Source organism: Stigmatopora argus, chromosome 6, assembly GCF_051989625.1.
Source record: "Stigmatopora argus isolate UIUO_Sarg chromosome 6, RoL_Sarg_1.0, whole genome shotgun sequence".
Lineage (NCBI taxonomy): Eukaryota > Metazoa > Chordata > Actinopteri > Syngnathiformes > Syngnathidae > Stigmatopora > Stigmatopora argus.
The window spans coordinates 11,910,800-11,924,061 of NC_135392.1; the positions used below are offsets into that span (position 1 = coordinate 11,910,800).

At 41.6% G+C, this 13,262-nt stretch overlaps 1 protein-coding gene across 2 annotated transcripts in view; it reads left to right on the top strand.

Annotated features, from left to right (window-relative positions):
* tafa3a (TAFA chemokine like family member 3a) overlaps positions 1-13,262 on the top strand; it is a 64,856-nt gene that overhangs the window by 25,665 nt on the left and 25,929 nt on the right. Inside the window, exon 2 of one of the 2 annotated variants that reach the window (XM_077603940.1) lies at positions 9,114-9,229. In XM_077603940.1, coding sequence (XP_077460066.1) covers positions 9,118-9,229 — 112 coding nt within the window. In that variant the 5' untranslated portion in view covers positions 9,114-9,117. The remainder of the gene's footprint in view (positions 1-9,113; positions 9,230-13,262) is intronic. The other variant, XM_077603939.1, reaches the window with a different exon arrangement.

Consider the following 13,262-nt stretch of genomic DNA (forward strand, 5'->3'; position numbering starts at 1 on the left):
TAAACAACTACTTGCTAAGTATTTCCTTTGATGTTGAACAGCTTCATTTTGGCGCCCATTGTTGGTAATGTGACACATCCCACCTGACCTCCCTCCAAACTCAGTGTAGGTGTGGTTACATGACCATGGCTACAGTTGCAGGCAGAATCTGCCATTTGATTGGACAATAAAACTGAACACTAATTCACGTCAAACACCATTACGCCCAATAAAAGTGCTGCGGCCATTAGAAACAATTCACAAAACTCTGCTGTATTTTGACAAGCTATATTCCAATTAAAATACCGCTTCTTGTTTTTGCACATTGTGAGTGAGGTTTACAATTAAATTTGCCTTCTCGGAGCAGACGAAAACCCGCCCGGTGTCGCGCTAACTTATGTCACAGTAGCGACGTGCAAACAGAAGCTGGCTTTCTATCGGTGTCAGGTTGAAGGTGCGCAGGTGACACTGTCATTAATCACGTCTGCCGCGTGCCGAATCCACCGCACATGGTTCGTCTGTGCATATTTCAATGCCTCCGACCGAGTTGTTAACTGTAATTATTTCTCGATACACACACACACATACACTCACCATCAGTCATTATGCGGCTCTGTAATTAGTAACACTTCAATTATTCACTCGGCAGTATTGAACCCTTTTAGCTGCTTCGCTAGCCCGCGCTGTTGATTATTGAATCATAAAAAGGCAATAATTGATAACACTGTGATAAAATTTGATTTAACGGTGTGCCAGGACTATTAGGAATTGGATATTATGGCGATGCGTGCATTTAAGTAGATTAAGACCAAAAAGGAACTTGACTTACAAGTTACATGACTTGTGTATCAAATCAATGTTCACAAAGGGAAGGAATCAAATGCCATTTATATCAATAAAAGTAGCACAATAATATGATTTGGAAAAATAAATACATACATAAATAAAACTGGATGTGTGAAAAAATATCATTATGTTTTAGTTTTTAAGTGTACACAAAGTGTAAGTATTTATGTTTTTTGTTTAGATTTCCCCAGGTTAGTTTACTCTGGCTTCCTGGTCTACATCAAAATGGGATTAAAAATCTATTTAGCGCTTTTTGGGATTTATTTTGCAAATAAAAGCACTATTGGTCCAGCCTCAGTCAAGTCTAATGTATCCAATCCAGTAAAATAAGTCCTGAAAACGTGGTATTGTCTTTTTAAATGGGTTACAAATGAATTCTACATTAATATAAAGTACTGGATCATGGTGATTTTCTTGAATGCAACAATTAAATGAGGTTTCCTTTGTTAAGCCCATTTAGCACGAGCGCTATGCCCACCACCCTTTTGAAAGTGTTGCTTTAGTAGAACATAAACATTTTTATCAAAACCATTCATGTTAATGCAGTGTCGTTAATCTCCACACCAAGTGACGTTGTCGGGCAAGTTGGGTTTTAATTAAAGTCTTAAAACGAACGGAGGGGCCGAGCGGCGTCGGCGGCGCCATCAGTCAGCTCGGCGCGTCTTATCTGCGGCGTCCGTCAGCGGCGGCTTAATTGCACCAGCGTGAGGACACCGAGTGAAACGCTGTTTATTCTCCGGTGACTTCCATCGCTTTAAAACGGCCCGATAATTTTCTGCTCCGCCAGACACATTGTCGGATGAAAACCCGGTAATAAAGCTTGAAGATCCACTTAGCATTACTTTGATCTTATTACGGCTTACGGCTGTGCTCGGGCCCGCGGTTAATGTCGGATGCTTTTCACGCCTTGGAATGTTGTGCCAAAGCAACAGAATACTTTTTGCTGCGGGGGTAAATAGTGACGCCAAATTGAGTTGATCAGATTTATATTTAACATGTAAATAAATCAAAAGCAACCAAATTGTGATATGCGACAAGTGAAAAATTTGCTATGGAAGATTTTGTGTTTACAAAATTACTCATAGGTCAATGAAACACTTGCTATGTTGTACCCGGAAGGGCTGGCAGCGATTATATTTGAGTGCTGTTGATGGGGCAAGACGTCGTATCCATTTCGGCTGGGAGGGGCAAATGGACGCATGTTTAATTGAAGACAGGAATTTATTAAATAAATACAGTAATACCTTGACATACGAGTGCCCCAACATAGGAGAAATATCTCCCTCACGTAAAGATATGTAAGTTTGTATTTAGGAAATTTGAGCAACGATTTAAATGGTAATTATCAATAACCTTCCGGGCGACCAAAAGACCGGCGACCAAAAGACCGGCGACCAAAAGACCGGCGACCAAAAGACCGACGACCAAAAGACCGGCGACCAAAAGACCGACGACCAAAAGACCGGCGACCAAAAGACCGGCGACCAAACGTCCAAGTACCCATTTTTTACGTGCGTTCGTCAAGTCTCTCTCTCTCTCTCCCCTCCACATACTCCGGGTTGTACTGAATAACGTCACATTTTAGTATTAAAGATCATAACCACTAGATAGGTAGTTGTTACTTTGTGAGTACATGGTTAATCAGAACCAATAAAAATATGTTTTTCCATTGTAATATCCTGTTGTTGGTGTTTTTTTCAGCGGGTGGGAACAAATTAATTAGTATTTAGTTCTAACTATGGGAAAAATTGATTTGAGATACGAGTAAATTGACATATGAGATCGGTCCCGGAACACATTAAGCTCATATCTCAAGGTATTACTGTCTCAGCTTTATGTGCCACTGGAGTTCAAAACAGCAAAAATAAATAGAACATTTATAAAATGTTCATTCATCTCAGGGGCCCACCATTTTCCCAAAATAACTTTGCAACAGTATTACGTGACTTCCTGTTAGTTTTGGGTCAATTCCTTTTGAATTGGGTCAAATTACTTGTTGATATTTGGGGAAGTTACTGTTGATGGAATGCTGTGTTTTTTTCTTTATCTTTATTTTATGGTACTTGCAATAAATAGAACCAACAATTACTTTGGGATCTAACATTGTAAGCTGCTAGTTTCTAGCATTCTAATACAAATGTGGCAGTGGCACCTATAGGTTGACAACATATTAGATATTCATTCATTCATTCATTTTCCGCATCGCTTATCCACACAAGGGTCGTGGGACATATTATATATTGAGGCAAAATAATATGGACCTACTTGTTTAAATGGGTCTACCTGTTGCTGATTTTAATGCACCCAGCACTCGTGAATGCACTGGAGTGTGTTGCGTTCAGATAAAACTAAAATAAATACGACTGACTCAAGGCTGCGCCAGATGATTGACAAAACACCTTTCAAGCTGTAAAAATGGCTTTGACGAATCAAAATGTCAAAAAGGTGTTCTGAGAAACCACCTGTTTCCTCGTTCTGTGAAAGCAAGCCTGAAGGTGCAAATGATTATTTTTAGTGATGCATGCCGAGTGGTTAGCCCGTCAGCCTCACAGTTCTTGCATCGAGGGTTCGATCCCAGGTTGATCCTCACCGTGTGGAGTTTGCATGTTCTCCCGAGCTTAGGTGGGTTTTCATGGGTACTCCGGTTTTCTCCCACATCCCAAGAACATGCAGAGTAGGCAGGTTGAACACTCTAAAATTGCCCCTAGGCATGAGTGCGAATGGTCGTTTGTCTCTGATTGGCTGGCCACGAATTCAGGGTGTCCCCTGCCTGGTGCCAGTGGTTAGCTGGGCTTGGCACAAGCACTACCCGCGACCCTTGTGAGGATAAGTGTTTCCGAAAATAGTAGAGGATGCAACAGCATAGATTCGTTAAATGAATGCAGCGTTCCGAAAAGATGTTTGAACACATTTGGAGTATTACGAGTTCACCTTTGTTTTCCGATTCTTCATTTTCCCTGCATGTACGACAGCTTTGTAATTGCGTACACACCCACCGCCAAGCGCGCCATATGCCACCCTGTTAATTAGGCGGCAAATTACACAGGCTTTTCTCTCCCAAGTTGTGATTTTTGCCGAAATCCGCGCGTCGCTCTTCTGTTCCTTGCCGCGCTCCATTTTCCCCCGACGTGCCGTCTCATGACACGGAATTCGTTTTTTCATTTTTTTTTATTTTACAACCCCCTCCCCACCTTCTCTGTTCTCTTGTCCGCAGCTGTCTTGCAGGATTGCACGAGATTTGGAGGTACAAAAACACGCTCGGGGGGAAATTCCATCACTTTATGGAAATAGTCGCTTTCTCGGCGCATTCATCCGGGGATTTAGGCGACACGCTTAGCTGATCACGCAGTCATCCCAATTCGGCTGGAAATCGCTCGTCCACGGAGTACATGTGCGTGGTATGTGCTGGTTATTGTAGAGATTGGCAAAAATCACAGCTATTGTCCCCACTGAAGGGGGACCACACACACCCTGTGCTACAGGGTATGGGAAAGCAGAGTATTCCATAAGAGGGTGGGCACTCATCTTTTAGATGATTTTGACAAATGCAAGGAACAAAGCAAATCAAAAATATTCAATAATCTGTCTTACATTAAAAAAATTGGTATTTTGATTTCTAGGCCGGCCATACTAGTGTACAGTCGATTGGCCGCCGGTCTTTTGGTCGCCGTTTTTTGGTCGCCGGTCTTTTGGTCGCGGTCTTTTGGTCGCCCGGATCGCAACCACGGGCGACCAAAAGACCGGCGACCAAAAGACCGGCGACCAAAAGACCGACGACCAAAAGACCGGCGACAAAACAAGGTAAAACAACATGGTCTACGCGTCAATAAAAGCCAACAATGGCCCTGAGCAGTTTCACTGAGCGGACGTGTGAGTGTATAAGAGTTTGTATGTACATGAGTTGTCCCCTTAGGAAGGGACGTCAGGGTCTTAACAAGTTCTCCAACAAAAAATAATAAAAGTCCGGGAAATTTGGAGCTTTTCTTTAGCCTAATAATTAATAGGGCATTAAGTATGACTAAATAGTAATTCACAGTTTGTATTTAGGGAATTTGAGCAACGATTTAAATGGTAATTATCAATAACCTTCCGGGCGACCAAAAGACCGGCGACCAATCGACCGCGTACCGGCCATACTATGTCCAGGTTTATGCTGGACAGTACTTTGTTTAAATCTTTCAAGGATGGCGGCTGATCCAATGGATTCGATTGAGAAGTTAGCTCTAACTTAACTTATTCATCAGAAGCAAAGGTTATGAAAGATGGAAGTTGGTTTTGAAACGTCCGATCCATTTCATTTAGCTAAAACAAAAATTGAAAGTTTTTACTTTTAACTAACTGTATTGGGAAACACAAGTAGTATCAATGCTAAAACTATTATTTTCTATGAAAAAAAAATCATTCAATCTGACAATATTTAAGGCGTATATATGCATGTCCAAGCATAAAACATGGCTTAACTAGCAAAATGTCTTCTCCCGAAAATGGCCCAAATGCCAAAACATGTGACTTGCCGCCTCCCATTGCGTCTTTGGCTGCACTAAATGGAAGCGGACAGGGGTGCAAAACTCTAGAGCAGGTGTTAGGGTCTTGGCTCTTGTACTCCCTTGGTGCACTCGCTTCATATGCGGCTACTTTGGAGGTGGTTGAGCAGAAAAGCCCCAGAATTTAGCTCCACGAGCCAATATTAGGCTCAGACCTGTTGGAAGGACAAACCCCTGGGGCAATGTGGAGGAAGAGGTTAGATTTTTGGGTGCTGCTTGAGTGCTCTGACACACTTGGCTAGCTCCTCTGTCTGATTTTGCCACCCTTGCCTCTCTCTCTCTTTCTTTTTATTTGTATTTTTTTATCTGCCCTCCTCCATGGTGTTGCAGTCAGGTCTGCTTGAGTCACACGCTGACCTCTCAGCATGGTCCACGCCACTGGACACGCGCGAAAACACAGCATGGATCAGAAAGCTGTCCCGATGCATCATCGCAAGTGGGGCACGGTGAAATTGGGGAGGAGGACGACGTGGCGGGCGGTATTCTACCGAAAAAATAGGGATTTCCAAACTAGCGGCCGCTGCCTAGTTTTTATCAGCCTGCAGCAAATGATGAAAATGGCTGGCAACCAATTGATTGATCGTCCGTCTAACTGACTGCTGCCCAGAGTAAGCTGACTTCAGCACCCCCCGCGACCCTTGTGATAAGACTGAGAAAACGAATGAATGGATTATTGAATATGTCCTGCAAATTAATCTTAATTACAGACTACATTTTGTTACATTTCAAATTTTTAACACAAATTAGAGGTCGCCTCTAAAACAGTAAATATTTCCAATCAATGTAGGAAACTATAGGATTTCAGTAGTTTGTTTTACATGTAAAAACAATAGATTTTCATGCCTTTTTTGCGGTACTGTACATTTCCTCTTTGTTCTGTTTTCAGTGGTGTGAATAAATACAGTTTGGTCAAACTTCAAGTTGCTTCTACAAGTACAACAATGACGTATTTACTCTCATAAGTTACTTTTACCCGAAATTTCATCAACTAAAAGTTTTGTTACAAATACAATCTTATTTTACAAGCGATCTCTAATGAGTACCGGCGAGAATTCTCAAAACAAAAACAGGTCGCGATCAAAGCATGGCTTTTTGTTTTTTTTTGCCCCGACATCAACGTTCCAGTAAACCATCTTGTGCCCGCTTGTTATCCAAAATAACAAAGTCTATGAACTAAAAAGATAAAAATTGAGCCCATGCTCAAAGCTAAAGGACAAGACCTTGAATGCATTAAGAGTGACATGTGGCAGCGACATAAAGCATACATTTACAAAGCATAAATTGAAAATAAAACAAGATTGTGAAACGGCGGCACAGATAGACCACGGCTATAATAAAGCCTCGGCACGGGTCATCAATCCGGAGCTAATTGTGCTTTTTTTATTATTCATATCACATCAGCTTCACATCATTGATCTAAAGCTTATAAATGTAATGCAACGTTAAGAGCGGCCATGTTTTTTCTTCTTCTTGTAACTCGATGTGTTCCTGTACGAAGTCAAGATATTCGGACGTGAAGATTATTATATATTATATCGCCGTATTTTCCGCACTATAAGGCACAATCCTTATATATGGATCAGTATTGGTTAATCATTGTATGAAATTCCCTTTCGCACGGAGTCGTCTAGTTGACATACAACACAACCTTATCCACTCCTACTATTGCTACTACTTCTACACTATAACCGGATTCCCTACTACTACCACAGCTCCATCTAGAGGCGGTATAAGAACAAAATTTTACTTGTGTGGCGACAAAGGTCTGGCATTTGTTTGCGATTATATCTAACAAAGCCAGCACTCATTTTGCATCAAGTCTAATTCAGGGTAAAATCGTCTTTCCATTGAGTTTTCCTAAAGGCTGTGACATTGTGACTTTTATCTATACTGCACAGAAGCGTAATTGGATCAACCAGGGACTTGATTAACTGAAGAGATGACAAAGTATACGCAGGCTGTAGAAGTATCAGTAAATGAGTTTAGATTTTTCGTGATGAGCCACCTGATCTCCGCGACTCGCCCGCCTGCCCAAATCATTTCTCTAATAAGCCTACTCCGTCGGGCCACCTGAACACGACTGGGCTCACATTGACTGAAATTTTTGAGGGCTCCAACTAGAAATATGCGGGGCAGTTTTAATTTCCTAATTTTGCTGGTTGTCAGATGGTGATAAATGAACGGAAGTTGAAAACTAAGTGTAAGCAATCGGCCAACATAAAGTGTGCAAATGTGTGTCTCATGTCAGATGTGTTTATAAATCCCACAATGTGTGTGTTGGTGTCAGATGTGTGTGTGCATCAAAAATGTGTGTGGGTGTGTTCCTTATGAGAGTGTCCGTGCTCCATAAAGCTGCAACAACGTATGATGTGTCAATTTAATGCGACACTGATGAGCTATTCGAGAATCTGCAGCTTTGAAGTACTTACTTTTTGATGTTACGACAATTGTATTGACTTTTCAAAACCCCACAAAAAAGGCCCTCACCCTGAAACTCCACAACCCGTGACTTGTACCCCCAAGCAATGCATGGTCATGTTCCAAAATCAGCAATCGTGAATCCCCCTATAAAATTTCCCATCTCTCTTATCTAACTCCAAACACAGTCTCTGGCAGTCAGTACAAAGACATTCAAGGCAAAAAAATAACCCCCCCAAAAACTGAGACAAATTACCATCGGCTCATTTGCTGATTCTTGCAAGGAACAAAAAAATTGACTAATTTGAAATGTAGCACTGGAACGCGGTTCAAAGTCAGAGCTGTGATTTGATTCTCACGCGAGTCCGGCGGGGCCGAGTTTTTGGCAGCCAGATAAGATGCTGATTGGACCGCTTGTGTTGCGCTCTCCGCGGGCCTCTCACACGAAGGTGGAGAGCACTACCGTCCAAAGACAACCCAGACTGAAAACACTTGACCAACTCCTGAGTATCTCTGCCATCATCGGGGGACTTTGAGGTTGTGTTGTGACACAGGGGACTGCTCTTGATACATTTTTCAAGGTCTAGAGGCTAGATTACACGGCCAACAGCTGGGACAAAACTGGCTGCATTCACAACATCGCAGGTTTTTCTCAAGCATACTAATCAATCTGACGAGGTTCACGATTGCATTTCCGTCTCGGAAGTGGTGGGTGTCATGCAGAAGTCTATTTTTTGGGGACGGTGTGGACTATTTGCAAAAACGTCATGAAAAGGAAGTTGAGCAGCGATACAAAATGAAACATCCGATTTGCTTTCCGAATTACAGGACTATTGTCAGCAAGGATGGCGAAGTCTGTCCATAATTTCCGTTTTCCTGAAAAGTATTTTCTTTTTTCTTGAGATTGTAATGTCCTCATGCAGAAAAAAAAGACAAATCCAATATATAAAATTGCGCATTCTCATGATAGCCCTCGTAATGTCCTTTGTCTGATTTCCGCAAATATTCGCAACAGGTAGAGAATGACTTGAGATGTTTTTATAGACGTGATGCAGCTATTCCCACTGTAAATTCGGGGTAAGTCTCAGCATTGTTTACTCGAGTAACATTTTTGGCTAATGTCTCCACCTCTCGTTGTTTAACCCTAAAGGCCTCCCAAAATCTTGACATCTTCAATATGAGTGTGTTTGTAGTATATCACAACATTGCAGTTTTTTGAATAGTTGACAAGAGAAAGTCTGCAAGGGATGCTGCCTTCAAATGGAATATGGTTTAGTTTGAAGCAGAATAGTTGACCGTGAGTGACCCATCTCTCTTTTTTGGTAGCAGAATGAAGGAACGGGACCTGCGGGGAATGTGCAGAAAGGCGCTGCTGCTGAGTGTCTGCATTGTGACTCTTTGGGGGCAACTGAGCAGCGCGACGTCACACAGGAGCCACATCGGTATGTCTCTGCATGACTCCACGTATCATGATTTTGTTCCTCTTTTTGAGGCAATATTCGTCTACAACTTATAACTGTTACAGTGACGCCATTTCTTGCTTCCTGATACCGATTTTGACACCCAACTCTGTTTCATTTAATTCTACATCACTGCATACTCAAATGTAATGTCATTCCAATCACGGTTTGGTCAGACACTGCTTCAAATAATTCCCTCCTTTTGGTGTAAATAGATGTCCAATCCAATATAAAGTGAGAGGTACGGAAGCAAACCTTTCTGTTTCAATTGGATTGGATGCCAATTGAATTCACGACAGAAGCATGAAAAAAAAACCTTTCAGACTTTTTGGTCGCCACCCAAAGGCCATGTTGGTTGAGGTGACGTTCCCATCAACGATGCATTGACATTAAAGTAAATCATAAATGTATCTGTCAACCAATTTTTAAAAGGTCACTTTATCAATGCCAAACCATCTGTGATGTACTCAGCGGCTATCATTGATGGTGCATCCTGGCCAGAGTAAGACATAATTCTATTTTTTTTACCTCAATGACTACCATTGATAGTGCAAGACATCTGTTTTTTTTAAATGTATTTCTTTGGGTTTTTTTAAATACCACATTTCTTTATACTGTCGTTGACCCCATTTTACTGTCATAAATAGATATTGCATTCTATATAGGGCAGCTCGGCCTCACAGAGGGGGACCTGGGTTTAAATCCAGGTCGGTCCACCTGTGTGGAGTTTGCATGTTCTCCCCAGGACTGGATGGGTTTTCTCCGGGCACTCCGGTTTCCTCCCACATTCCAAAGACATGCATGGTAGGCTGATTGGACACTCTAAATTGCCCCTAGTTATGAGTGTGAGCGTGAATGGTTGTTTGTCTCCTTGTGCCCTGCGATTGGGTGGCCACCAATTCAGGGAGTCCCCCGCCTCTGGCCCAAAGTCAGCTGGGATAGGCTCCAGCACCCCCTGCTACCCTAGTGAGGATAAAGCGGTGCAGAAAATGAGATGAGCATTCTATTTACATTTAGCAAGTTCTTTCTCCGCTTTGTGTGCTCAGCCCAAAGTTGCGTTCGTGCACATTAAACAGTTCAACAGCGGAAAAGTTTTAGTCTGCCAGTACAGTAATGGAGATCCTCCTTCATTGAGTCTGAGTGTTGTGTGTGTGTGTGTGTGTATATGGTCGGGGAAGGACAAGCCCTTTGAAAGTGATTTCCTTTAATGGATAGATGGCCTGGTCCTGGGGCGGATGGGCAGAACGTGTGAATACACATTGAAATAATGAGCCTCATTCCCATCGCACGACGGTCGCTGAAAGCCAAAGCCTCACCAGCCGAACACTTTGATCGGACGGAGGATCAAAAAAAGGCCTGCATCCATGACCGGAGAGGCTGTACCTGGAGGTAATATGGGCGTGCGTGTGTTTATGTGAGGAAAAGATAAAAGTAGCTGAGGCAGAATGAACAAATATTACTCGTTTTCCTTCCGCATAATAAGATTGCACAGGGTTTGCTTTTTCATCTATAGTGTCCATATGGGTGCAGTTCAAAATGAGTTTCACCTAACTTTTACAGAGTTATTCTGTGCTCATGTAAAAACAAAAGTGACTTTTAAATGATATATGTCAAAATTGGACAATGTTACTTGTTAGTTGTTTTCACTGGGGTGCCAGAGTTTATCCCAGCCACCTTTGGCCACCCTGATTTGTTTGCCAGCCAATCACAGGGCACAAAGAGAACAACCAATTACGCATACCTTGGGACAATTTTAGCGTACTATTAGGACAGCATGCATGTTGTTGGGACGTGGGAGGAAAAAATATGGTGATATGGTATAGTGTTACGTTTAAAATGGTACTAAAGTTTGGTGCACAGTACTGCACTTTTACAGCAATTGAAGTTTGAAGAAATTGAGGTATTTTATCTGAGGCTTATTAGGTCAAATTCACCTAACATTAATGATGTTGTTAGTAATTTAAGGTTAGCGGTTCGCTTGAGTTAAAGTATTGAAAAATGTGCTTAAATAATGATCCATGGTGTGTTTGTCATACATCAAAGATATCAGAAAAGTCACTTTGAATGACTTATACCTCCCATATTGAAATGGCATTTTTATGTTCTCTTTTAATTCACGCTCCCATGATGCACATGGGCCACTTGGAGGCAAAATTCTGGATTGCGTTGCTTGGACAATGCAGTGTAAATCCATTCTTAAATGCACTATTGATGCATGCATTTGCCAATGACAGTGTTCCTGTAAATCCCATTTGTATGACTACAAACATATTTGCTAAATCAGTTAATCCCCCTGGTTTATGTCGGCGCCGTTCGCCCATCCATTCATACTGTCACTCTGGTTATTGGTGGTGAGCGCAGCATCACATTTCACTAATCGGGCCCGCCTCCGGCGAGGTCAAATCAAGGTAGGTCCAACAAACAAACATCTTTAGCACTCAATCTCTTAACCCTTGGCCAAAGCCGTTGAACTTTTCACCGGGACAATGACCCCAGCACAGCGCGCTCTCACATCGCTGCATTAATACAAAACCCCGGAGCACCATCTACATTCATTAGCTAGTCATTAAAAAGTGGCGAGGGAAGAAAGGGCTGAAGGTTAAAGTGGTCTAGAGAGGATGTGGGCACGCTAACAAGTAGCTTTTGGCCGTATGAACTGCTTTGGTTGTGAATTTGGATGACCAACGGGATCAAACTGGAGTTGGAGCTATTCATACGGAACTGCAATTTGACACCCTCTGCACAAAATGTATGACTTCTATCTTCTATCTGAAACCTTGTTTGATTTTTTCATTCCAAGACGCTCACGAACAAACTCTCACCTCAGAAGGTTTTACATCAAGGTTTGCATCCTTAAGCTGTATTTGAACATGCTTTTGGAAGCAAGTATTGAGATAACTATTAAAAATACCTCCAAGTCTCTTAGTCTTTGAAAGTTTTTGCCAAATTAAATATAGCTGCAAAATGTCATACCTGGATGGCATTTCTTTATACATACGCTCGTGTATGAAAGGGTTAAATATGACATTTCTCAAGTTTAGTAATCAATAACAATGCTAAACAGTACTTTTAAACATACCCCATAAAGTACTCATTATTCAAAATACCCCCAATAATTTCCACCCGTTAAACACAGATACTGCAAATTGAAATAGGTGTGGAAAATAATCTGAATGTTTTTGGGGTTATTCTGGGATTTTATGATATGTTCATTAATCATTAATAGGTAATGAAGCTATATTTTAATTTGGGCTATATTTTAAGTTGGGACCGAGCAAGCTCGAGGACACTTCCCCCCGCAGCTGTTTTCGAGGCCATTTAATTGTTTTCAGGACTATTGACACCACGTTCCAGGCCAAGGATTGTTGATCTGAGTTTGCAATGAAGATCTACAAAGGTCTCTTAAATTGCTTTGACTTGGATTCCGGCAGATGGCGATAATCGAATCAACTTCCGAAAATACTCGCATATTGTTTAAAAATACTGTCGCTCTGTTTACCTTATATGCTTATTTGTGCAAATTCTTACGCAGTTGTTTTTGGTTTCCGATCCGCTCGGGTCACCTTGTATGCAGTTGTTTTTTTTACCTTAATGGTGTTATTCGGTTAGTTTATGCAATTGTTTGAATCAGATTACCTTAAGTGTTTTGATTATGCGCTGACAAAATGGACAGAGGAGGATGTCGTTTCTTCAGAATATCCCAGAGGCGAGGACGAGCCGGGAATGATTCTCCTTGCAAGTTTGTAGCTAGAGTATGCCAACGATGTCTCTCTGTTTTATTAAAGACTAATTAATAAACCTATCAAATGTAAAATACAGTGTACTTCAAAGAAGCCACTTTGTGATAACTTAAAACACTCATCGTGTAAATCAAAGGTGTCAGACTCGGGTTGGTTCGCGGGCCGCTTTAACATCAACTTGATTTCACGGGGGCCGGACCATTTTAGATATAATATTTAGATTTTTTTTATAAATAGATTAAAAGAACTGGATTAAAAGCCCTGAATATTCAGTT